The 27,918-nt window shown below is 40.1% G+C and overlaps 1 protein-coding gene across 2 annotated transcripts; it reads left to right on the top strand.

Annotated features, from left to right (window-relative positions):
* Positions 1–66: 66 nt before the first annotated feature.
* On the top strand, positions 67–27,614 carry KNG1 (kininogen 1). 2 transcript variants are annotated; one of them, XM_046003319.1, is made up of 11 exons: positions 71–503; positions 4,264–4,374; positions 5,345–5,429; positions 6,943–7,115; positions 7,983–8,090; positions 17,305–17,389; positions 18,077–18,246; positions 23,495–23,602; positions 23,720–23,806; positions 25,251–25,328; positions 27,376–27,614. In XM_046003319.1, exons 1-11 carry the CDS (start codon positions 312–314, stop codon positions 27,454–27,456), a joined length of 1,278 nt encoding a protein of 425 aa, XP_045859275.1. In that variant the 5' UTR covers positions 71–311; the 3' UTR covers positions 27,457–27,614. The 2 variants fall into 2 exon arrangements, with proteins under 2 accessions (XP_045859274.1, XP_045859275.1); XM_046003318.1 differs by lacking the exon at positions 27,376–27,614 and having other exon boundaries at positions 67–503; positions 25,251–26,485.
* The last annotated feature ends 304 nt before the right edge of the window (positions 27,615–27,918 follow it).

Below are 27,918 nucleotides of genomic sequence, written 5' to 3'. Positions count from 1 at the left end.
CGCAATCACCTGGAAATGTGGTCTGTGCTCCCACGTGCTTCCTGAATGCAAACAAGCAGGTTAACGACCCTGGTGTTGTAACGTTTCAGCCTGAAATCTGCCTGGATAACCCAACAGAGCCATTTGTCCTTTGGAAATAGGGTGAATGGTGTATGGTGGCAGGAACCCACCAGGACCCGGAGCCCTGAGGCAGAGAGATGCGTGTACAGAGATAAAGACCTGGGAATAGCTAAAATCAGCATCAAAGTTGGCGCCCGATTCTTGATTCTTGGTGAACCTGTCCCTCTGCTCCAGAGCGAGACTGCTAAATCATGAAATTACTTGCCTTGCTTTTTCTCTGCTCCAGGCTGCTACCAAGTTTAACCCAGGAGTCCTCACAAGAAATCGACTGCGATGATGAAGACTTATTTAAGGCAGTGGACACTGCGCTGAAGAAATATAACAGTAGAAGCCAAAGCGGCAACCAGTTTGTGTTGTACCGTGTAACTGAGGTCGTCAGGACGGTGAGTGAGCTGTGTTTTACCTTGAGGCCATTTGAGATGTGTGCTGTCCTTCCCAGCCCAGCCCCTCCCCCAATCCCACCCCCCCACACCCCAACAATAACAACGCCAACCATCACCCAAGAACCCAGAAGCGAAGGTAGAAGCTTACATCTCTTAGAAAAGATCAACACCACTCTTTGACCCCAGGGGTGCAGGGCAGGGTATGACTAGTCCTTGGGCAGCCAAGCTTGGCTTCCTGGGTGATCAGGAAACCGAAGTGCCATGAGACAAAGGTAGATGGAGTCATTTGAAGGAAACCGTTCAGGGTAGGAGAATCCAGGAACTGAACGGGACCGCATCAAAAGGACTTACTGGGTGACCAGCACTTAGATTAAAATAGGGAGACCTCCAGAGCCCAGGTGGGGAGGGGATGCTTATGTCTAACAAATAATGTATGATCTCATTTACATGTGGAATTTTAAAAAAAGTCTAACTCACTAAGGCAGAAAGTACAGTGGTGGTTGCCAGGGGCTCAGGCTAGGGGAAAATGGAAGATGCTGATCCAAGGGTACAAACTTCCAGTTTTGAGATGAGTAGGTCCTGGGGATCTAATATACAGCATGGCGACTATAGTTAAGAATACTGTATTGTATACTTGAAATTTGCTAGGAGACTAAATTTTAAGTGTTCTCACCAGACATACACACCAGACATACCTAAAAAAGATAAGTATATCAGGTGATGGACATGTGGATCAGCTTGTTTGTGTCAACTAGTTCACAATGTATGTGTATATCTGTGCATATATATCATTGCACTGCACACTTCAAATATATGCAATTTTCATTTATCAATTATACCGCAAGAAAGCTAGGGGGAAGGCAGAGTTACATCTAAGAGGAGGTAGAAATGAGATTAACATGCATTAGGCAAAATGTCTACCAGTCTGTATAGCTGAATGCATCAAGGGTAACAGCGATGTTCTAGATGGTTTTTAATATTTTTTTATAGCTAATTGATGCACTCAGGTTGGAGACAAATTCTGACAGTAGGTGTGATTTCAAAAACCACAAATCTTTCAATAATTTGTTTAAATGAATTTCACTATAAAACTCTGTGCCTATCATAGTTAAATAACTGTTTGCTTTGGTGGAGGAGAAAAGTCCAGTCATCTGACATGATCAGGGTAAAGAAAAAAGCCCAGGGGGCATGATTATTATTTTTATTTTCTGAAAGTAAAATTGGACCATCCTGTTTTACAAACTTGTGTAGTGATGTAGACATTTGGTCCTGGTCCTCTCAAGCAACAGTTGACTGGTGTTCTCTTCATCGGCTGACATCCATGACAAATGCTCTTTTTTGTTCCAAAATGTCCATGGAATCATGCTTTATCTTTACTCTGTAGTACGGGTCCCATCTATACACAACTGTTCATTTCCTTATCAAAATCTGAGACTTGGAAGGAACTTGGGAGACTACCTTGTTTGACTCCATCATCCCAGATGCAAATAAAGTGATGCAAGCAGGGTCCGGGAGTCAGGAGACTTGGGATAGGGGGGGCAGTTCTGCTTTTTCAAGGTGTGCGGGCTGTCTCAGCCCTTCCCATCAGCTCAGGGCCTCCTTTATCTCACCTGCAAAGTGAGGGGATGGACAACATCACCTCTCCGGTCTCTTGCTATTAGATGTGCCAGGCTTTTCCATCAGGAAAGCTCGCCTGACTCAGCACCTTTGCACTTTCCTTTTTTAGTTGAAATATAGTTGACACACACGTTACACTAGTTTCAGGTGTGTAACATAATGGTTTGACAACTCTCTGTGCTCTGCTCTGCTCACTACAGGCATAGCTACCATCTGTCACCACGCAACGCTATGACTGTATCATTGCCTGTATTCCCTGTGCTGTGCCTTTCTTCCCCGTGACTTACTCATTCCATAACTAGAAGCTTGTACCTCCCACTCCCCTTCACCCATTTTACCCATCCCCCACCCTCCTTTGCCCTGGCAACCATAAGTTTTGTTCTCTGTATTTAGGGATCTGTTTCAACTTTTTATTTGTTCATTTGCTTCATTTTTTAGATTCCTCATATAAGTGAAATGATATGGCATTTATCTTTCCCTGGCTGATCTATTTTACTTAATATGCCTACCATATATATACATATATATATATGCATGTATATGTATACACACATAAACACACACACGCACACACACGTATTCTTTATCCATTCATCTATAGATGGACATCGGCGTTGCCTCTCTATCTTGGCTACTGTAAATAATGCTGCAGTAAACATATGGATGCATTTGTCTTTTCACAGTAGCGTTTTTGTTTTCTTTGGGTAAATACACAGTAGTCGATTGCTGGATCATATAGTATTTCTATTTTTAATTGTTTAAGGAAGCTTCATACTATTTTTCATGGTGGCTACACCAATTTACATTCCCACTGACAGTGCAAGAGGGTTCCTTTTTCTCCATGTCCTCACCACTTGTTATTTCTTGTCTTTTTGATTCTAGTCATTCTGACAGATGTAAGGTGGTATCTCATTGTGGTTTTAAGTTGCATTTCTCTGATGCTGAGTGGTGCTGAGCATCTTTTCATGTGTCTTTTGGCCATCTGTATGTCTTCTTTAGAAAAAACATCCATTCAGGTCCTCTGCCCATTTTTTAATCGGATTATTTGTTTTATCTGCTGTTGAGTTGTGTAAGTTCATTATATATTTTGGCTACTAACCCTTTACCAAATATATCATATGCAATTATCTTCTCCCATTCAGTAGGTTGGTTGCCTTTTCATTTTGTTGATGATTTTCTTTGCTATACAAGAGCTTTTCATTTTGGTGCAGTCCTAATCATTTATTTCTGTTTTTGTTCCCTTTGCCTGTGAAGACATATCTAGAAAGATGTTGCCAAGCCCAATGTCAGAGAAATTACTACCTTGCCATCTTCTAGGAGTTTTATATTTTCAGGTCTCACAGGTCTTTAAAATGTCTTTGCACTTTAAAAGTTTTCTTTACTATCTCATGTCATGGTAGAAAAAATAGAAAAAAAGAGGCAAATAAAAATAGTAAAGTTACCAAAAATTAACCTGCCCGATAACTTAATTTTTTTTAAATGAAAAGTGGCTTCTTATTTGTTCCCTCACTGTAAAAGAAATGTTTATTTTTTAAAAAGACAACTCACAAACACTTGATTAAAGAAGTGAGACAGATGTACTCCTACCACTGAAAGACAAACATTTTAATAGCTTTGCTTCATAACTTTCCAGGGTATGGAAATTCTTTAAAGAATCATATACGTACCTACAAATTGGTTTCTACAGAAATGGGCTAATACTAGGATACCACTTTGTAACTTACAAATATATATTTGTAAATATATTGTGGACATTCTTCAAGTAAATATAACTTTCAGTATTTTAATTTTTTTTTTAAGATTTTATTTATTGGGGGGGGAGAGCGCACGCGTGAGAGAGAGCACATGCAAGTTCGTGCGTGTGTGTGCTCACAAGTAGGGGGAGGGACAGAGGCAAAAGGAGAAGCAGACTCCTGGCTGAGCAGGAAACCTCACAGGAGGCTTGATCTCAGGACACCGAGACCATGACCTGAGCCAAAGTCAGGTGCTTAACTGACTGAGCAGGTGTCAGCTTTCAGTATTTTTAATAAATGTTTTGGTCTCACTGACTTAAATCAAGATCACATACTCATATCAGCATTAGCTCCCATTCAGAGTTATTTGCTGTTGGGTCAGTTATGTGTCTCTGGTTGCTTTTTTTCAGGATGACCCTGACACGTTTTATTCCTTCAAGTACGAAATTAGGGAAGGAAACTGTTCTGTTCAAAGCGGCAAAACCTGGCAGGATTGTGACTACATAGAATCTGCTCAAGCTGTAAGTGGGCGGTGGTTCCTGAGCCCCTGGTGTTCTCTGTCGAGACTGTCAGATCTTTTCACTAGAGCAGGAGATGGTTGGTACTGTCAGGCCTCTTTGTAAGTCATGCACATAAACCCTCAAACGTGTGGAAAAGCCAAATGCTTGGTTTCCGTGTTCTCCTTCTCTGTGTCAGAACACGGAGAGGACAGCAGTGAAACACAGAGAAGCCCTCCCATGAGAAGGGGACTCTAATGACCAATTGGGATGGAGGACATGGCCCCAAAGAGACCACAGATCAACATTTGGGCCAAGACTGAGGGCTGGTGAGGGGACAGCATGGGTCCTCTCATTGCGTGGCCTCTGCCTCCCACTAGCTGACCCCCCAGAATCTGGATGCTGCTTCCTAAAGGGGAGAGGACATTGACCTCATCAGGCTGTTGGAGGACGAAATGAGGCAGGATATGCAAAGAACCTTTTTTGGATAACAATGGCTATCTTAACCAAATGCCTAACGCCTGCCTGGCACAGCCAGGCTGATTGTTGCCTTAATGAGGGGGGCACGTGGACAGTGTTTGCTCCAGCTCAACAGTGCTTGCTTCTCCCCCCCCCCCCCCCAGCAAGCCGCTCTTTCCCCCTTCCAGGAACCCATGCCTCTCATGCCCTGCTTGCAGTTTCAACACCGAAATTGAAGGGAAAGTCACGAGGAGGGTTTAGCAGGCACACACATCCATTTTGGAGAAAAGGAAACTTGCTTTAAACCTCGCCTTTTATACTACCTCTCCTCCAACGTCTGGTGAAATCAGTGGCTAGCAAAAATAATCACGAGGCTACAAAAACTTTCACTCCTGCGTGTCAAAACTCTGGAAAAAATTTTGGCAAGTTCAAAAAAATTAAAGGAAACGCTATATTGAGCTACGGTACTAGGTGGGCTTCTCCATCTGAAAGATGAAGATAAACGCTCTCTTTCTTTGTTTTCTTTTCTTTTCAGGCCACAGGAGAATGCTCTGCCACAGTGGGGAAGAGAGGGAATATGAAATTCTCCGTGGCTACACAGACCTGCCAGATCACTCCAGGTAGCTAATGTATCTGGGGGAAAAGGAACCAGTTCTCTGTGGTGTCAGGAGCACAGCCTCGATGAAGCCCCCTCCCTCAGGGGCACCAGCGATGCATTGGGGGTGGGATGGTGGAAGGGCAGAGTCCTAGGTCTGGGCGAGGCTCCTGCCCATCATCCCTTCAGCTCTCGCTGGGCTCTCCTCCTGACTGCTCCAGTGTATGGGGCCTGTGCAAAGGCTCTGAGAAGGGACCAGAAGACACGAGAACTATCTTCAATTGTAGGCCAAAAGGGAGGGAGAGAAGCACAGGCTTTGAGGTCAGGCTTGGCCTCGAATCTTTCCAAATTCCTCACCTTATCAGGTTTTCTCTTCCTTATCTCTGAAAGGGAGTAAGGGATAACAATGATTCCTACCTCAGTGGCGTGTTGTAGACTCAGCTGGAAGAGATGCCTGAAGGCCCACCATCAGAATCTAGAAATGATAGCCAGGATCCGAGTCATAAGAGCTAAGGATTCCTGAGCATTTACAGCCAGCCACAGTTCTAAATGCTTCACGTATATTAACATACTTAATCCTCACAACTCTATGAGGCAGGCATTAAATCCTCACTTCACAGGTGAGAAACTGAGGTCCACCACAGTTAGATACTTTGCCCAAGATCCCACAGCTACTAATTATCAGAGTTGGTATTGTAGTTGCTGACTAAACACAATTCCTTTGGCATTTAAGTATGGAGCCACTTACCAACAGATACAGCTACTTACTGACTCCTTTCCGAAAACGGCAGACCCACGTGCAGCCTGTCTCTCTCACTTGACTTCCGCCCAATGGCTTCACACCGGTGACCGGTGACCACTGCTGATGCATTAACATACCCACAGAGCCAAGCTTAGCACCTGGCTCATTACAGCAGATGCAAAACATGTTGGTTGGACTGAATCCATAGAAAATATATTGTGCTCTGAACCAGGCTTCAAGGAGCTTTATTTAGTTCATGCTAAAAAAAAAAAATAAAGAATAATGTATCTATTTTGTTTTACTTCTTTTAGAAAAAGATTTATTTATTTATTTTAGAGAGAGGGAGAGAGTGCGGGGGTGGGAAGGGATGCGGAGGGGCAGAGGGACAGAGTGAATCTCAAGCGGACTCTGTGCTGAGCGGGGAGCCTGACACATGGGCTCCATCTCATGACCCTGAGACCATGACCTGAGCTGAAATCAAGAGTCGGATGCTTGACCGACCAAGCCACCCAGGCGCCCCAATGTTTTACTTTTTATAAGAGGATAAATCCAGGTTGCTTCTATAATTTAAAATTACTTTTAAGTAAATTTAAAATAATTATGCACAGTAGTACACATGTAAGATGTTCATAAGAGGTTTATTGTTTTGGCTAGAAAGCAGTCATTCTCTTTTTTAGTGCATACTAGGATTCTTTGGAAGGTTTATGAGGGCTTTCCAAATTATCTCATTTAGAGTGGTACGTCTGAACGCAGGTTTCACTCATTAATGCTGTCCCTTTGCCTGCTCTTTGTCAAGCCGAGGGACCGGTGGTGAGAGCCCAGTTTGACTGCCTTGGCTGTGTGCACCCCATCTCGACTGCGAGCCCTGAACTGGAACCCGTTCTAAGACATGCCATTGAACATTTCAACAACAACACGGATCATTCCCACCTCTTCGCTCTTAAAGAAGTGAAAAGGGCCCACCGACAGGTTTGTTCTTTAATTGTTGATTGCACACAGTAGTCTATTACGTCTTCTTTGTAGAGACAGCGAAACAGAAAAGTTCTTCTGTCCTTAAGGCTCTAAGAAAACTATATCATTACCCAGCACTCATAAGTCAAACATGGCTCCCCAAATTAAATTGTACCTAAAAAGTTGGCACAGTTTTCTGGATATCCTTTAAATTCTAGGTTCCATATCATTGCGGGGCGGGGGGGTCATAAATACTTGTAAAACTGGTCTTTTCGTTGCCTCAGTTCACTAAGCCTCTACTGACAGTTGACTATTTCCTTTGTATTTCAGCCTCTAATTATGAAGGACTCACTTTGGTCAATAATATGCTCTGCTTTTAATAGACCTTCCGGTTTGCTTTCACGCAAGACCTGTGTTCTGCTCCGTTATGTCCATATCCAGCTGTATCAGGATGCAACTAGCCCAGGGTGAAGCAGGAGAAATTTTCCTGGCCTGGCAGTTTGGAAAACTGAGGCCCTACCAGTAAAGGGTGCCCAAGCTTGAAAGTCTTCTTTCTCGATCTAGAATAGCATTACTAATATTTCACAAGGCTGATGGAAGCTTTTCTTCCTGCTGCCTAGCCGGGAAGTACTGCTAGGTCTTAGGGAACTAGAGTAATTCCATATGTACGTTCCATTCTGTTGTTAGACGGGTAGGAGTGCAGGCCGTGTGGATGGAGTGAGAGGCATCAGTTTGCTGTCTATTCAGAAATGACTTCCGCCTACTCGTAATCATCGTTCATATCATCCACCACTTACGATATGCCAGGCAGCCTTCTCTGTGCCCCATAATGCTGTCAATGATGTTTAAACTGTCTTTTAAATATTTGCTCCCAAATTGTTTCAGGTGGTGTCTGGATGGAACTATGGAATTACTTACTCAATTGCACAAACGAATTGTTCCAAGGAGAATTTTCTGTTCTTAACTCCAGACTGCAAGTCCCTTGTGAATGGTGTAAGTAGGCAAAATTCTGATTATGAAGTTCTTAGCACCTTGTGTCCAGTCTTTCCAGGTGGGGGAACGCTCAGCTGTGTAGGAAGTGTCAGTCACTAAAATGTTAGGTGACATTCACTGATTCACATTCCCCAGGGAACTCCGAAGCTCACACACTGGTCATGCCACCTAGTTCAAGAATCTGCATGCCTAGCAGAGCACTTAGAGATGTAAGTGGGGACTAGGAGAGCCTGAGACCAGATGATGCCATGGTCAAGTTTGTCTTTTCATGCCTTCCGTCTCCTGTGTCCTTTTCCTCCCCATGTGCTGCACATCCTTCCTCCCAAGCTCTACCCAGAACAGTCCCTCACTTCCAACTTATCTCTGCTTGTTTTCTTACCTTTCCTCCCCTGCCTTTATCTCATAAACACATCCTGAGTCTCTATCCCTTAGTGACCCTTTCTGGGATGATATCCTGTTGTCTGAACCAAAACTATGTTAAAAGAGAGTATGTCGAGATGCATGTTAAGATAGCCAAGGCATGGCTTCCTTGGGGATATGGGCATGATAGTAGGAGACCATGCTTTAAGCAAGCCCGTTAAACATGGGAAGAAAATGAGAAATCCAGATAGCAACAATGTCAGCATTGTTATTAATAGAACAACACTGGAAGTGGCTTATATCTTCAACAGTAAGGAATGGTTAAGTAAATTACAGTGTATCTGTATAGTAGAATATATGCAGCTATTCAAATTACATTTCTAGTCTTTAGTGACTTAGTAAAATGACTATAATATGTTAAATAAAAAACAAAAAAGTAGGGTACAAAACTATACATACAGAGTCACTCAAATCTATAAAGTAAACATAAGTATAAAAAATGATGAGAAGCTGGGCTCCTGGGTGGCTCAGTCATTTAAGTGTCTGCCTTAGGCTCAGGATCAAGTCCCACATCGGGCTCCTTTCTCAGTTGGGAGCCTACTTCTCCCTCTCCCTTGCTTTCCCTGCTTGTGCTTTCCCTCTCTCTTTCTCTGACAAATAAATAAATAAAATATTTTTCAAAAAGTGACGAAAAACTAATATGCCAAAACATAAAATATAGTTAACTTTGAGTTGAAAATTTTGGAGCTTTTTCTAATTCTTCATACTTTTTGGAACTCTTCAGTACTTTTTTAAGGTCTCTGATGAAGTATGTATTTATTTCATAATTGGGAAAAAATTAAAAGGACAGCTTTAAGAGAGTGAAAAGACAACCCACAGAGTGGGACACAATAATCCCTTATTTGATAAGGGTTTAGTATGAAGAATATATTATTTTTTTTCAAGATTTTATTTATTTATTTGACAGGCAGAGATCACAAGTAGGCAGAGAAGCAGGCGGAGGGGGGAAGCAGGCTCCCTGCAGAGCAAAGAGCCCGATGCGGGGCTCGATCCCAGGACCCTGAGATCATGACCCGAGCCGAAGGCAGCGGCTTAATCCACTGAGCCACCCAGGCACCCCAGTATGAAGAATATATTATTAAAAACCCTTACATTGCAACAACAAAAAGACCACCCAATTTAAAAATGGGTAAAAGGGTTCAATAAATCTTTCTTTCAAGAAGACATACAAATGGGGGCTCCTGGGTGGCTCAGTGGGTTAAGCCTCTGCCTTCCACTCAGGTCGTAATGTCAGGGTCCTGGGATCGATTCCCGCATTGGGCTCTCTGCTCGGCAGAGAGCCTGCTTCCTCCTCTCTCTCTTTCTCTGGCTGCCTCTTTTTTTTTTTTTTTTTAAAAAGAAGACATACAAATGGCCAATAAGCACATGAAAACGTACTCAACATGGTCAGCCATCAGGGGGACATAAATATGAACCACACTGAGCTGCCATTTGACACCCAGAGGGTGGTTATCATTTTTAATAAATTGGGAAATCGTTTCTCATTTTTAATAATTGGGAAATAGCATGTATTGGGGGAAGATGTGGAGAAATTTGGAATTTTGTATATTGCCAATGGGAACATAAAATGATGTAGCCACTGTGGGAAACAATTTGGCGCTTCCTCAAAAAGTTAAACATAGAATTACCATATGACCCAGCAACTGCACGCCTAGGTGTATGTACCCAAACAAATTGAAAATGGAGACACAAACAGATACTTGCCTGGCGACATTCACTACAGCGCTATTCGCACTAGCAGAAAGGTGGAAACAACACAAAGGCCCATCAACAGATGAATGGGTAAACAAAATGGGATATATATATAAAACAATGGAAAATTCTTAATCATAGAAAGAAATCCCAACACACACTACAACATGGTTAACCTGGAAAACGTTATGCTAAGTGAAAGAAGCCAGACACAGAAGACCCACATTGCGTGATTCCACTTATGTAATATCTAACCTATGCAAATTCGTAGAGACAGAAGGGGGATTAGAGCTTATCAGGGGCTGGAGGAGGGAGAATGGGATTTACTGTTTAATGGGTACAGAATTTGTGTTTGGGGTGACGAACACTTTTGCAAATTATTAGTGGTGATGGCAGCACACCACTATGAATGTACTTAGTGCCCTGAATTATACATTTTTAAATGGCTAAAATAGCAAATTTTATGTTGTATGTATTTTAGCATAATAAAAAGCATAGTAAAAAAGAAAAGGAGAAGAATCCTCTAAAAGCATAAGCTCTCACTACTGTTTCACTTTGTCAGTTTGATTCAAGTCCGGCCATTCAAGCATCTATGAACACCTCGTGCTTCTATGTGTAGTTAGTCGTGTGAAGTGACAGGAGCCTACGGTGCTCTCTAGCCTTAATTTTTCTTTTTTTTCTTTTTCTTTTTTTTTTTTAAAGATTTTATTTATTTATTTGACAGAGAGAGATCACAAGTAGATAGAGAGGCAGGCAGAGAGAGAGAGAGGGAGGCAGGCTCCCTGCTGAGCAGAGAGCCGGATGCGGGACTCGATCCCAGGACCCCGAGATCATGACCTGAGCCGAAGGCAACGGCTTAACCCACTGAGCCACCCAGGGGCCCCATAGCCTTAATTTTTCTGCATTGGCTTGTTAGAACCTCAGTTTAGTTTTCTCTTTGCCCCCCAGAGGGACACAAGGGCGGGTGGGGGTCACAAAGCCAATCAGACTTTTGGAATAGCTTCTCTGAGCCTCGTGTCCTCGTTTGCAAAAGAGTGAAGAATAGCAACACCTGTCTCGCAGATGGCTTAGCATAGTTCAAGGGCATGAAACAGAAATGAAATGTGTTGTCCACAACTGGTATAGTGTAAGGCCTTCCTATGCAAAGTGCGTGACAGTGAACGGCAGACACAGCATCACCAGGGAGGCTGTTGGAAAAGCAGGAGCTGAACTCCACTCCAGCTGATTCAGAATCTGCATGTTAACAAGATTCTCTGGTGATTTATTTGTCTGAAAAACACCGATTTGAGAGGTTTCATAAATAATTCTCAGGTCATGTTGCATACTAAAATCACTCCGCTAGCTTTAAAAAACACCTATTCCCAGGTCATTCACCCAGACATTCTGATATAATTGGTCTGGGGTGGGTCCCTGGAATCAGAATGATCTAGAAGCTTCTCAGGTGAGGCAAATATGCTGATAGAATTTAGAACCTTTGGGCTACTTCCAGCGTCCTCTCCCCATCTGAAATTAAGGTATTCCAAGTCTGATGTTTCCTGTATCTTTCAAAAATATGACATTATATATATGTATATATATATGTATATGTATGTACATATGCATGTACATATATATACACATATATATATTCCTATTTTGGAAATATACATGTATAGAAAACTTTAAGGAAATGCAAAAACAGAGAAAAAAAATAGAAAAAAATAATACTGAACCACACATGCCCAAACATCCAAAGACATCTTAGAGTATTTCTCCTCCTTTCATTTTTGTAGGGCATACAGACAATTTTTGGTAATTTTTTTTGTCTTTTAATAGTTGTATTTATTTAACATGCTACATTTTTTTCACCTAAATATTTTCCTATGCCATTAAAACTCTCAATAAACTTCTTTTTAAATAACTGTGGAATATTCTAGTGAGTATACCATAGATTATTTTCTAATTACTTTCCTTTTTCTGGACATTTGGGTTTCTTCCTATTTTTATTTATTATTTATTTATTTATTTATTTGACAGACAGAGATCACAAGTAGACAGAGAGGCAGGCAGAGAGAGAGGTGGAAGCAGGCTCCTTGCTGAGCAGAGAGTCCGATACAGGACTCGATCCCAGGACCCTGGGATCATGACCTGAGCTGAAGGCAGAGGCTTTAACCCACTGAGCCACCCAGGCGCCCCTCTTCCTATTTTCATTATAATTAATAACTCACCAAAATTTTTTTAGAATAAAGTTATTTCTGTATTGGGCATTTTTTCCCCTCAGAATAAACTCTCAGTTTTACACATAGTATAAGATTGTAGAGAAGCTCTTAAAACTCTTATCTAGAGAAAGAACAAGGATGGAAGTATCGTAGTTCCTGATTTACTACAGAGCTTTACTATAAAGCTATAGTAATCAAAGTAGTATGGTATTGGCATGAAAACAGACACAGAGACCAATGGAGCAGAATAGAGAGCCCAGAATGAACCACGCTTATATGGTGATCTCTGACAAAGGAGGTAAAAATATACAATGGGGGAAAAGACAGTTTCTTCAACCAATGGTGTTGGGAAAGCTGGACAGCAACAAGCAAAAGAATAAAATTGGACCACTGCCTTATGTCATAAACAAAAGAAATTCAAAATGGACTAAAGAGTTGAATGTGAGACCTGAAAACCATTATGCTTGTAGAAGAAAACAGAGACCGCTCTTCGATATCCATTTTAGAAATGACTTTTTGGATCAATCTCCTCAAGCAGGGGCAACAGAACTAAAATAGGCAAATGAGATTACATCAAAATTAAGAGCTTCTGCACAGTGAAGGAAATCATCAACAAAAAAAAGTAGGCTACTGAATGGAAGAAGATATTGGCAGATCACATATCTGCTAGTGGGTTGGTGTCCAAAATATATAAAGAAACGACACAAATCAACACCAAAAAAAGAAATAATCCAATTTAAAAATGGGCAGAGGACCTAAACTGACATTTTTCCAAAGAAGGCACACAGATGGCCAACACATACATGAAAAGAAGCCCAACCTCACATCACTCATCATCAGGAAAGTGCAAATAAAGCCACGATGAGGTATCTCACACCTATCCGATTCACTAGTATCAAAAAGACAAAAAATAACAAGTGTTATTGCTGGGGAGAAAGGGGAACCCTGGTGCACTGTGGGCGGGATGTAAATTGGTACAGCTGCTATGGAAAACAGTATCTTTTTTTTTTTTTGAAAACAGTATCTTTTAAAAAATATTGAATCACTATGAAGTACACCTGAAACTAATAGGATATTATAATTATACTTCAATTTTTTCCTAAAAGCTCTTAAAACTCTTGATATATATAAATTGTTTGCTGAATGCATCAATTTAAATTCTATCAGCAATGTATACTCCTGATAGAATTCAGTATTTAAAAAAAAAACAAACAAAACCTGGCTGGATCAATTGGTAGAGCATGAGACTCTTGATTTGGGGGTCATGAGTTCAGGCCCCACCTTGCGGCAGAGGTTACTTTAAAAAAAAAATGTGAATTAAAAAGTCATGAAGGTTAAAAAAAAACTTAGCTAATTTCATAGACAAAAACCTTTTTAGTTTTCATTTTATCAAACAACGTAGTTAATAAGCATTTATTTAGCCAATATGTTTTCATATATTTGTTGGAAATTTATGGGTTGAATTTATAAATTGTCTTCTATATTCTTTGCCCATTTGTCTTTGGAATAAATCTTAAAGACTTGGAAAGTCGTATTTCTATAGTAAATGTATCAGTGCTTTGTCATATCTTCTCAGGTGTTTACTTTTTAGTTTTCATTATAGTATTTCTGTCTTATAAATAGATTTTTTTTTACAGGTTGCCAAATCTACCAATATTTTCATTTGAAATTTTCCAACATTTGCACAGCAGTCACTTTATTTTTTTCTTCTAGTTTGTCTATGGTCAGATTTTATAATGTAACTTTCAATCCTATCTGGAATTAATTTTGATGTATCTCGTGATTTTTTTTCAATTTTTTAAGAGAATAACCAGATGTTGCAACAGTCTTTCCTGCTACATAAATTAATGACAACTTTTATTCCATAATAGTCTTGTCCAAAAAAATGTGTTCTCTGTTTCTGTACCAAAACTACCATGTATAAACAGCCATAGGTTCATAGAAAGTTTAAATATGTGATTATCCAGTGTTTATATCTTCAAAACCAACCTTAGAAAAAGTTTGTGAGAAAAACTTACATTGTCACCTAGATTGGGATTCCATTACATGTCTAAATTAATTTGGGGAGAACCCATATGTACTCTCATTTAGTCTTTTTAGTCCAGAATTTGGTGTACATCTCTATTTAGACAAAGTTTCCTTTTATATTTTTAAAGTTGTGGGATTTTCTTTATATATATCCAAAATATTGCTCCCTAAGGCTATTTCTAGGTTTCGTTTTGGGTTTTTTTTGTTTTTGGTTATTGCTATGAGGAATTAGATTCTTTTGTTTTTATTTTCTTCTCTTTTTAATAAATTATTGTTAGATAGAAATGTACACTTCTTATGCATTTTTCTTATATCCAGCAACTCCACTGAATTCTCACTAGCTCTAAGAGCTTTTCATTGATTCTTTAGATTGTCCTAGATATACAATAATATCTTATGCAAAAAATACTTTTATTTTCTTTTCTGATGCTCATTTTTTTGTTCAATGTCTTAATGAATTGACCCAAACAGACAGACATAATTTTTGAGGTAACAGTGATCCCACACCTTCATGCTTTATTCCTGATTTTATTGGGAAAGCCTCAAAGAGTTTGTCATTATGTATTATATGTGCTGTGGGTTCCAGGTAGACATTCTTTGTCATGTTAAGGAAGCATCCTTACATTCCTGTTCTTTAAAGAGTTTTGTTCTTTTTGTTTTGTTCTTAGATAAGGAATTGGTATTGAATTCAGCAAATGGTTTAGAACAGATATTAAAATATCATATTGTGTTTTCCTAATTTATTTTTTAAAGATTTTTTATTCATTTGAGAGAGAAAGAGAGAGCACACACAAGCAAGGGGAGAGGCAGTGGTAGTGGGAGAAGCAGACTCCCTGCTGAGTATGGAGCCCGACACAGGGGCTCAGTCCCAGGATCCTGAGATCATGACCTGAGCCAAAGGCAGAAGCTTAACCATCTGAGCCACCCAGAAGCCCCTATTTTCCTAATTTAATCTGTTGTGTTGTTTTGACAGCTTTCCTAATGTAATCTTTGGGTTCCTAAACTAAACTCTATTTGTTTAGTTTAATTATTCTTTAGATATATATTTGGATTCTATTTCTAATTTAGGAATTTGACATCTATATTTATAAGTGAAAGGGCTTTAACAGTTTTCTGGGTGTGTGTTTGTATGTGCATTCTATTTTTTCAGGTTTTGATATCAGGATTAGAATTTTATAGGGTGAAAATAGTTTGCCACTATTTTAGTTTTTTAAGTTTTTTTTTTCAGTAATCCCTACACTCAACATGGGGCTCAAACTCAAGACTCTGAAATCAAGAGTCACATGTTCTACCCACTGAGCCAACCAGGCACTTCTGCCACTATTTTCGATATTCAGAAACACCTTATACAACATGGAAATACATATACTTATTTAATTTTTAAAATTATTCATCCATAAAACATCTTATTGTTTGGAGGTGAGAAGTAGAATGAAATTTAGAGGAATAACATCCTCTCCTTCCAGTCATTCATCTATTCAAGTTTTCTTCTTGTTTTTAAGTCAGTTGGTTAATTATAATTTTCAGAAAATTATCTATTTCTTTGGAATTTAAATTATCACATACTTGTTCATAATATTCTCTTATATTTTTATACTTCTCTGTATGCTTTGCTCTGTTGCCTTTTTTTGTGCTTGATTTTTTTCCTCACCCCAAGAGCGATCTTTTGAGTTTCTTTTTTAATGCTAGTGCTGTTTTCTAACTTCTCAGTATTGCTTTTACCTTCATTGTTTTCTCCTCCTTATTTTCCTAAAGACTGTTCATTATTCTTTTTCTTTAACTTCTTGAGATAAACATTTAGGGATGTCTTGTTTTGTTTTCTGCCTCTGTAAATTACAAAAGCATATAAAGCCACAAGTTAACTTTAAATGGTGCTCTGGCAATATGGAATTTTCATTTTTGTTTTGTCTTTTATTTCTTTCCGTATCCAAGGAACCCTAACTATTTAGGCAATTGTGTTTATATTTCCAGGTAGTTCATTTTTATTTACTTATTTGGTTAAACATGTAAGTAATGTAATATTAATTTTCAGGGAGTTTTGTTTTTCTTTCGATGCTGAGGCCAAAGAACATGGCCTGTATTATTTTTGATTTGATAAATTTATTGTGGCTTTTTTGTGGCCTAGTGTGGAAGTGATTAAAAATTTTGCACCATACTTATGAAAGTGTCATTTTAAATCATGTGTATCATATGGAAATGTGATTTAACTAGATATTTATTATATTATTCAAGTCTTCAATTACCTTATTTATTTTTTAATCCATCTGGCTTGTCTTCAATTTATAGTTGTATGCTTTATTTCCCACCACAAGGATTTCTATCCATTTCTATTCCTATATGTTTCCTGCTTTATGTATCTTGATTCTGGGCTTCTAGACTATATCTTTTATGTAAATAAAATAATCTTCATACTACCTTTATGAGTTTTTGTTACCTTGAATTTTACTTTTTCCAGTATAACTTTTTGTCATATTTGCCTCATATAGCTTTGCTCATCCATTATATTTAAACTTTATCTTTTTAATTATAAGATAGTATATTTGAAGATGTAATACCTTAATTTTGTTTTTAGCTTAATCTAAAATCCGTTACCTTTCTCAAAGAAAATTTTACCGGTTCACTTATACGGTTATTATTTCTACACCAGGTGTTCTCGTCATCTTGTTTCATATTTCTCTGGGGTTTTGCCTATGTGTTTGTTGTTGATGCTATTAGCTGTCTTCTGTTCCCTCTTCACAATCAGACTATGTTTTGTTTTCATTTTCTACATGATGATTTGTAAAGTCAACATCCTATCCTTAGTTTTACTGGTCGATTAAAGGTTCTTAAAAAATGTTCTTACTTTCTGTACCCATATACTTTTTTTTAAAAACCAGGATATCGGTGAATGTACAGATGAGGCACACGTGGATCCTCAGCTGAGAATTGCTTCTTTCTCGCAGAAGTGTGACCTCTATCCAGGTATCACATGATACATGTTAGTGTTCTCCTAGTGCCTGTTGGCCCCTGACAACAGGCTAGGTCTTCTCACGGGAACTGTGTTTTGGTTTCCATGATCAGCCACCAAGTCTGTAAGATCAGCAGACCTTCCCAAGATCAACTTTGTCTCTGCCCAGTTGGGCGGCGACAGGTGCAGGTGACACTGCTCTGTAAGTAGCCAGAAGGGAATACGATGATGACAAGGGGAAATGGGTGGCCTCTGGGTACAATACCAAGAGTTGGCTTTTCTCACTCTTGGACTGTGTGCATTTCATGGTGAGACTGTGTGCATTTCATGGTGAGAAGCATTACGGAAACTGCCTGCTCACCAGGATCATAGGACTTAAAGTTTCCCACTTAGAGAATCATTCCTTTAAGTTAAGCATCGTTCTTTATAGGTGGTTCCATCCAAGATGCAAAATCTTAGGGGAAATACAGCATATTGATTGTTCCACTAACACCTACTGGTTTTCCTAAACACACCTGGCTCTGAGAAGAGAAAAAGAGGAGAGGCCAGAAGGTGTGCAGACAACTTCAGCATGCTCACTGCTGAGCCTCGGGCTGTCACGTGGCCCTCTACAAATCGATGCTAGGTCAAGTGCAAGGAGAGCTACTCGGCTAGACTTTTCCTTCTCCTGCACATGCTAATTTGAAACCTGTTTCTTTCAGGGGAGGATTTTGTACAACCTTCCAAGATTTGCACTGGCTGCCCCAAAGACATCCCTGTCAACAGCCCAGAGCTGGAGGTGCCGCTGAATCATTCCATCGCAAAGCTTAATGCAGAGAATAACGGAACTTTCTATTTCAAGGTTGACAAAGTGAAAAGTGCAACAGTACAGGTCTGTAAAGTATGCTACAAAAAGAGTGATATTATAGCCTAAGTGTGACTTGCTGACTAATTTTGCCATTGTCCTTGGTTCTGCATTGGGAACCAGCATACCCAGGGAATAGGATTTGGGAGATCTGGATTTCAAGTGCCAACCTCCCTGCATTCTTCGTGTATGATATTGGAAAAGTCATTTAGAACATGTTCTCCATTTTCTGTCTGTAAAGGATGGGGTGAGGATCAAATACGAACATATGTCTATCACTTTTCAAACTCCAAAGTGCTCTATAAATATTTGCAACTATTACATAATTAGCGAAACGCAGTGCCTAGAAAAGCAAGACTTACTCTCTGCCTTTCTAGATTCATTCTCGTAGCATCTCTTAGTGCCTTGGGCTTGACCCCATTGTTCTGTCTTTGTCCAGATTCTTCAGACTCATCTGCATGTCATTTCTCCCCTGCCTTGGGTGCCCTTCCCCCTTACAGATGTACCCTCTGGGGATTCATCTGTCTTTCCATGCCCTGTCAGGAGAGGCTGAGGGGTGTCCTATTCCGGGGGCAGGAGAGACCCAGCTCTACCACAGCACCACCACTGTCCTGGGTGACCCTGGAGTCACTCAGACTCACTCAGCCCTGTGGTCCCATCTGAAAAAATGAGTGGCTGGATTAATAGAACCCGGATTCCTTCCACTCCAGCAGCATGTAACCAATGTATTCATGGAGAGGGTCCTATGATACACCTCAACACTGGCTTCCCTAAATGCAAGCTAAAGAAAACTAATCAAAATAGGAACGAAACTGTTACAGCACCCAACATGATCTTTATAATCTGGTGAAAGAAATAGCACTAAAAAGTTCATAATTTGGCTCAGTACTAAGCCAAATTTCTAATTTCTAGAAATATAAACTAGAAGGAGTCTTTATATACAGTGATATTCATCGTAGATTTAACTGTAACACCCCTTCCCAAAAAAGACCGTCAAAATGATCAATAATCTAGAAATGATTCACTATGTCTGGCATATCCTTACAATAGAGTATTTTTAAGCAGGAATTTGAAAGGATCTTTGTGAGGTGTTCTTGGTGTGGTCAATGACTTGTGCTAAAATATGCAGGGAAAAACAAGAGGCTGTAAACTGAACGTACATTCTGTCCTCAACTGTGTTATTAAAAAGTACAGAAGACAATACTGAAAAGAGACAAAGCTCTCAGACTATTTACAGTGGTGGTTTTTTTGTTATTGTTATTGTTTTGTTTTGTTTTTTAGGTGACAGGACAATGGGCTATTTATGTTCATCTTTCCAATTTCCTGTTCTAGGTTTTTTGTTTTTTTTTAAAGATTTTATTTATCACAAGTAGGCAGAGAGGCAGGCAGAGAGAGAGAGGAGGAAGCAGGCTCCCTGCTGAGCAGAGACCCCCCCCCCCCCAATGCGGGGCTGGATCCCAGGACCCTGAGATCATGACCTGAGCCGAAGGCAGAGGCTTAACCCACTGAGTCACCCAGACGCCCCTTCTGTTCCAGTTTTAAGACTGAAAGAAAACCTCTAAACAAACAGCATAAAAGTAAACCAAACCTGACCCTTTGTCCCCTACTCAGGCGTTTGCTCCTGTCCCCAAGGCCGGCCCCCGCCTCCTGGTCTCACCAGCACGTGCCTGGCACGGGGTTCCCTCCAGGAAGACGAGAGAATCCCGGCCACTTCTGTTTGTCAGCTCTCCCTGGCGCTCCACCTCTCCGCGTTGCTCGGACCATCCCTCGTTCTTCACGATGCAGGAGTCGTGCAGTGCCCGCCATTTCTTTCGGGTCTGAGATTTGCTGTCAGGAGGAGAACCACTCATTCCCAAGCGTGACTGTCTAGTCCTCTCGGTCGCTCTAGTTCTCTCTGTAAGGTAGCCAATGCGCTCTCCAGCATGTATGCGTGTTTGTTTATGCTAAGAATGCGGAGGAAGCACAGGAGGTAATGCGGTGTGAATGGAAGGCAACTGACAGCCCTCCGTTGCCAGATCGAGCTGGAATGTCGTGAAGATTTCAAACTTACTTTTCAGGGATGGATCTTTACTGATGCCTGTGTTTAAAGAGAGAGCAATTTGACTGCTCGAGGATAGATACACAGGGCAGCGTTGGTGGAAGCAGCCCCTTTACTAAAAAACTCAATTTATCATAAGAGGAATTTGTTAAGAGCCAAGCTCCATATGACAAATCTGCCAGATTGCTAGAGATTTCTTTTACAGTTTTAGTCTTCCCTTGGCTTTGCATGTTTAGTCCTGTGTGGGTGCATATCTATTCATATTTCAGAAACCGAGAACTCTTAAATCCTCCATTTTTCACTTGTAAATGGTTGTGATTTCTGTCACATGCCCCTTATTTTGCCCCACTCTTGCTGCTCCTGCCCCCCCCCCCCCCGCCCCGTCAGCATTCCTCCCTGCCTCTGCTCAGATGAATATACATCAAGGATCTGTGTGTGTGCACTGAGGAGGTTCTCCTTGGACAAAATCTTGGAAATGTCAAGGAATAGGTATAGGTATATGTCTAAGACTGAATGCAAATGGCCGAATTACAAAATTATTTGCAATTATGCTAATGTACATTCACACCAACTGGGTATAAGACACTGATTGATGATCTCGAATTCTACTCCTCCCAGCAGTGATGGAAGCTGCATGTTCCCCAGCCCTGGCCAACAGCAGGCATCGTCACTGGCTTCCGTCTTTGCCAACATGGAAGATTAAAAATGATGTTGCATTGCTTTTTAAATGTGCATGTCCTTTGTTATTAATGAAGTAAACTTTTTTTTTTCCAGGATAAATGATCATTTTAACTTCTTTCCTGAAATACCTGTTCATGTCCTTTCCACATTTGTTTTGGCATTGGGCTTTTTATTGATCCTAATGATGTTTTTCCCTAATTGCCTTGCTAATTTGCTTACTGTGATTTTGAGAATCAGTTTTCATTTTTGTCGAGTCCAATTTAGACATTTTCCCCTTCCTTTAGGTTTCCTTCTTCTGCTCTTCACCTAAGAAAGGGCTTCCTCATCCCTAGATATGATGAATATTTATATCTGTTCAGCTCATTAATTTTAATTTTCAAACATCATTATAACTTATATTGCTATATATATATATAGCATTCTCTATTTTTATTTTTATTTTTATTTTTTAAAGATTTTATTTATCTATTTGACAGAGAGAGAGATCACAAGTAGGCAGAAAGGCAGGCAGAGAGAGAGAGGAGGAAGCAGGCTCCCCACTGAGCAGAGAGCCCGATGCGGGGCTCGATCCCAGGACCCTGAGATCATGACCTGAGCCGAAGGCAGCGGCTTAATCCACTGAGCCACCCAGGTGCCCCGCATTCTCTATTTTTAAAACAAAACTTGGACAGGATGGATTTTAGCCGGGAAGACTACTGGTAAGAATGACACCTGGTGATGATGGTGATAAAGGATGTGACCTTGAGGCCCTCAAACAGAAGATGGCATTAGGTTTCCATTCCTCTCCTCTGGACCCTGAGTACAACTAAGCTTCCAGCTGTCATTTAATTATGTGTTGTCAACTTTCTTAGGCAACATCATACTGATCAACTCTAAGGCCAAAAAATTGGATTAAAGTATTTCTGAAATGAGCCAGAAAATTTATGTTCACCAAAGTATAGATGCTAAAATCCTCTTAGAAACTTCCTCCCTATTTTCCTCCCTATTTACACATACATTTGGAGTTTTAAAAGTTAATTATTATATTTCTCTTAAAATTTTAACTATGCTTACCCAGCGAGACAGTGCCAAGAAAGAAGAGGAGCTTAGTTCCTCCTACAACTTTGCCTTCCTCACTTGCCTCCCATCTTGCTTTTCCTGTGTTTCTACAAAGTATAAAGAGATAGGGAAGATGTTAAGTTTTGCTTTTACAAAAATGGGATTGTACTATCATCCTATAACTTTAATTTTTCAATAATGTTCTTCCCTAGGTCAACAGATATGTATGATGTATTCTCTTGACAGCTACATAATCTCTTTCTGTCTCTGTCTCTGTCTCTCTCTCTCTCACACACACACACACGCACACACACGCACACAGTCTGCTTAGACTACCATAGTAAAATAGCAAAGTTTGGGTGATTTAAACAATAGGAGTTTGTTTCTCATAGTGCTAGGAGCTTAGGAGTCTAAAAGTCAACCAATTCAGTTCCCTGGCGAGGGCTCTCCTCCTGGCTTGCAGATGGCCACCTTTTTGCTGTGTCAACTTCAGAGAGAGCGAGTGAGCTCTGGTCTTATGAAACCCTTCTGAAGACTCTTCTTTAAGGATACTAAGCCCATTATGAGGGTACCAACATGACCTCACCTAAATCTAATTGCCTCCCAAAATATCTACCTTCCAATACCATCACATTGGAGGTCAGGGCTCCAATATACAAGTTTGGTGGGGGACATAATCAGTTCATGACACACACATACACACTTAAATCCTAGAATTAAATACCAAATAACTTGGTCTAGAAACCACATCAACTTCTTAACATATAATTTAAAAACCTTTTTATCAAGTGTATTTTTCAGGGTAGAAGAAATATAAGATATGGCATTTTTAAATGACTTAAAAAGCCATCCCTGGGATTTTTATTGAAGTCAGAGTAGTTTAAAAACATGAGCTTAATTTCTTAAATAAATAAATGAGGTGTGCCTCTTCTAGACCAAAACAAAAACACACAAATTGCTTAAAGGAAGACAACATGATTAAAGACAAATGATTAAAGTTGTTGCTAGAGATTAAAATATATTCTTAATATAAAAAAGGAAGAGAAGAAAGCTCGAAAATCCAAATATTTTTCTAATAAAATAATTCTATAGTGGTAACAACTCAGTATTTCTCTGACATAAGACTTGGCAGGATGATAAGACATTTCAAAGAAAATATTTAAGTTTTTCTTCCTACTTTTCTTAGATTCTATTACAACTTGAGCCCTTGAATTATTCATGAATTTTGCAGCTGTCAAACAATAAAACTCAGGAAAATATAAAAATAGAAATTATAGCTTGCTTCCCCTCCTTCCCATTTAGAAAGGGAAATGAGACCAGTCATTAGCCAAATATTTTTCACATGCAGACAAATTGAAAGTTCTGTTGTCAAACATTTGTACTTTTCTGTGTAACTCTCATTTGTTCAGTATGTAATTAAAATGTCAATATTCTCCCCCAAAAGTTCTTAGGGTAAAAACATATGATTTATTATATAGTATTAATTAAGCTCTTACTTTGTGCTAATTAATTATCCAGGTGGTAGCTGGAGAGAAATTTTCAGTTGAGTTCACAGCCAGGGAAACCATGTGTTCCAAGGAAAGTAATGAAGAGTTGACAGAGAGTTGCCAGATCAATAAATATGGAGTGAGTAATAATGCAACTAAATACTTGTTCCCTGGAAAACTTTTTGATGTTTTATACTTGTTTAAGCATCTCATGAATAACATTGTTCTCTCTTTTGGCTTCTGTTTTCATGGATAGCAAGCCCTAGAATGTAAAGCTGAAATTTTTGTGATACCTTGGGAGAAAAAAATTTACCCTACTGTCAACTGTCAACCGCTGATAAAGGTATTATTCTAATTACAGTCAGCTCAGGTGAATTTTGCTCATTCTGAAAAGTCATATATGGAGGTTGAATATGAACCATTATTTAAATGAACTGGGAGACTATCTTCTTAAAATGAGGGAGAACGCTCACATTTCTGTGCTGACCTCTTTATGGCCTGAGACATGAGAGCAGCAGTCCTCGTAATTACTTGCCCTGCCTTGTCAGCATCCTATAGGCAGGGGGCCCTCTCTTGGGGAAGGGCAGATGCTACTGTGGAGGGCTCACGCCATAGCTGTGCACTTTCAAGGTGTGCCTGAGGGGAGCCCCAGCTCTCCCATGCCCACTGCTTACAGCCAAGGAGCTCTGGAGAAATGCAGATCTCAGCCCCCTCTCCATATCTATTGAGTCAAAAATCTGCATTTTTGACATGATCGCTGGGTGGGGGGAAGTCATACCCATGTTCAAATTCAGGAAGCATTACTTTGCATCATTTTTTTTTTAATTTTTAAAAGATCCCTGGGAGGTAAGTAAGACTTTCCCCATTTTCAACAATGGCATACTAAAAATTACAAAGATGCTAAGAGTGCACCAAGTGCACTCTCTATCCCAGGTCCTGTACTGAGAGCTTCACACATATTTCCCTCATGACCCCTCTGTGAGGCAGGTGCTGTTATTATCTTATTTACAGATAAGAAAAGTGAAGCTGGTGATGCTTGGATTCAAATCTAGATCAAATCAGAGCCCACCCTGTTCACTATGATGCTGATTCCTAGCAGGTTCTGACTTGTTTGACTCCCCAAACCATGACCTTTGTGCCACCAAACACTGCCTCTGACCAGCACATTCTCACAGTAGTGAAAGTGTAGAGGAAATAACCCACAAGATCATATCTTCAGTGCAATTTGCCTCTTTTTACTTTTTCTTTTAGGATTTTGCCATGTGTCAGTATGTTATAGTCCAACTGAAACATTATACAAAGACTGAGTTTCAAGCTGGTAACACTGCACTGCTAATGTGTTTTAATCCAACAAAGTAGTTGTGGATATACGCTCCCTAGGTATTCAGCTCATAAAGCCAGTTAGGGTCTTTTAGGATAAAAACAATAATTGTGCTAATAGAAACAGTATCAATGAAAAAATAATATGTCATGGTTTTATGTAACCATTGACTGGGAAGGTACCCTATACATTGTTCAGTACCACCATCCAATGTTTCCCAACAAAGGAAAAAACTCTCCAGCTTAGAGTACTAAGAACAATAGTCAATACCCACAAATTAAAAAATCAATCAAAAGAGGAAAAAATATTCATTATCATCCTCTCTGGAATATTAATAGAGTATTTAAAGTCTGGTAGATAGGTCCCATTGTAAACCAAGATAGCATTGCCAGGACTCAGTCCCTTCTTTCTTCATGGATAGTATGGTTATCACAGTAATGCATTCTTCTTAATATTTCCTGTTTAGACCATATTGATGAAAAGACCTCCAGGTTTTTCACCTTTCCGATCAGTACCCATGAAGAAAATAGAAGAAGGAACAACTGTAAGTCCACCCCACACTTCCATGGCATCTGTACAAGATGAAGAGCGGGATTCAGGAAAAGAACAAGGACCTACTCATGGGCATGGCTGGGGCCATAGAAAGCAAATAAAACATGGCTTTGGCCATGGGCATAAACATGAGCATGACCAAGGCCATGGGTACCACAGGGGACATGACCTTGGCCATGGACATCAGAAGCAACATGGTCGTGGCCATGAACAACAAAAGCAACATGGCCTTGGTCATGGACATCAACGGGAACTTGACTATGACCCTGAACACCAAGGGAGACATGGCCTTGGCCATGGACATCACAGGGGACGTGGCCTCGCCCAGGGACATAAGCATGAGCATGGCCAAGGCCATGGAAAATATAAAAATAAAAGAAAAGGCAATGGAAAGCACAATGGTTGGGAAACAAAGCATTTGGCAAGTTCTTCTGAAGATAGTACCACCTCTTCTGCAGAGACACAAGAGAAGACGGAAGAGCCAACACCCCTCCCTTCCCTAGCCCAGCCAGGGATAGCAGTTACCGTGCCTGACTTTCAGGACTCAGATTTCATTGAAGCCCTGATGCCTAACCCACCATTTCCCACAGAGAGGGATGATGATTGGATCCCTGACATTCAGATACAGCCAAATAGCCTTTCATTTAACCTGATATCTGACTTGCCAGAAAAAACCTCCCCCAAATGTCCTGGACGCCCTTGGAAGCCAATTAATGGATTGAATCCAGCTGTGGAAGTGAAAGAATTTCATGATTTCGATCTCACTGATGCTTTGTATTAATTTATGTAGACATGAGTCTTAACACTTGATCATTCCTCCTCCCCATTGTCTAAATATCCTGATATAATGCACCAAAAGCCCCGAAGCTTCAGAACAGCCTAGAGAGAAGGGGTGAGATGCCCAGTGGGACACCATCAATCTCTATGGACAACATAAAGCTGTGTACAGAATCCTAAATCCCCTCTGGGTCTTCCTCCCAAGTCTTCTTTACTAACACCAAAAATAGACAAACTCATGTGCCTCATGGCCTACCACAATTGGTACAACAAATGTGTACCGTAACAAATGTGTACCTTAAAATGTATGTCATCAACTTTCATACAAAGATTTTTGACATTCTGAATAAACTGTGGCATGTGGTCCCTGAACACGTGTGAAAATAAGGGAAGTCAAGAGACTAAATGCTGCATTTCTTAATGGGAAAAAAATAACAATAAAACCTCCAGAGGTTAAAGAGACAAGAAAGAAAGACATCGCCCCAAGAGAGGACATGGGGAAGTAAATTAATTGACTTTCATTTTCCAGAATGACTAGTATGCAAATAGTCACTCCCACTTGACAAAGCTGTCCTGATAATTCTCTTTCTGGGTGAGAGGGTTTCTTGTAAGTCAGTCATTTCTGTTTGCTCAAGAAGTACCCTTTGCCACAGGGCTTTCACGTGGGAGTTTTGTTTGTTTATTTGTTGCCTTCCTACACTGAGTAATCCTGGGCTTTCAGCAACTCTGAGTTTAAAGATAAGGACAGAAAGCAGAGGAAGTAATATAGAGGCAGTCTTGCCAAGGAAAATGTTTTTTCAGTAATTTCAGTAATTGACAAGGGAATATCCTGAGATGGGATGCAAAGTTTGTTCAGAAATTTTATGAGGAAATTCCTCTCTAGCCTCACTTTATGATCATTTCATTTTTTTGCTATGACGCTGAAGAGCACTGGTTTTTGCAAGAGAGAGTAATACGATTGTCTTTAATTGCCTTATAACATGCGGGAGGCATATATTTTACAACCCTTGCTGTGCTTGTGGCCCAGGGAAATAAGACAGGGCTTTTAACAGCTACACTTCCCTGCGAATGAATGCCACTGCTACTTCAGTGTATGGGATGCATTTGAACCTCTGAGTTTTTATTTCATTTCCGCTATTATCTGCACTTTTAAATAAAGAACCAATGATGTCAGGAAAAAGTCTCATCTTGTCAAATGGTTGCTTCGCTCTTCTTTTGTTGAATGATAACAACAGATTAACAGAGTTTTACTATACTTACAGAGGCACCTAAGGCCCTGCGAGTACAAGGGCCGAGCTCAAGAGGCAGGGGCAGAGCCAGCATCTGAGAGTGAGGTCTCTTGACCAGTGGACAGCATCTTCACGCCTGGCACAATAGCCCCAACAACCTCTATCACCAGCCCTGGCTCGAAGGACAAGAAGATGGGATGAAAGTTAAAAAGAAGAATGCCATTCTACTGTTCTGTTGCTGGGTGAAATAAAGTTCAGTCCTGATGCTCTCATTCCTGGTGAATTCATGGTGGCGCTCTGGCTCTGTCATGGAAACTCCTAGCCCAGCTCTAGAGTGTTCATCCTAACCAAGGCAGGAGTCCCTTGGGCGAGGCTACCTTACCACCAAGACTGCATCGTGGGGGCTACATTAACAGTTGATGGGTCATGTTTCTACCAGCAATCTAAGGACTCTCTACCTTTCCTTCTCTCTCCTTCTGATTCCAGCCTAAACTGAAGAATAATTTGTCTTATTCTTATTTTTTATAGTCCAGATAATTACCAAAAAGAAAAAAAAAATCTTCTGTTAATGGGATG

The sequence above is a fragment of the Meles meles genome, chromosome 4, assembly GCF_922984935.1.
Source record: "Meles meles chromosome 4, mMelMel3.1 paternal haplotype, whole genome shotgun sequence".
Taxonomy (NCBI): Eukaryota; Metazoa; Chordata; class Mammalia; order Carnivora; family Mustelidae; genus Meles; species Meles meles.
This window is presented reverse-complemented; position numbering and strand designations above follow the sequence as displayed.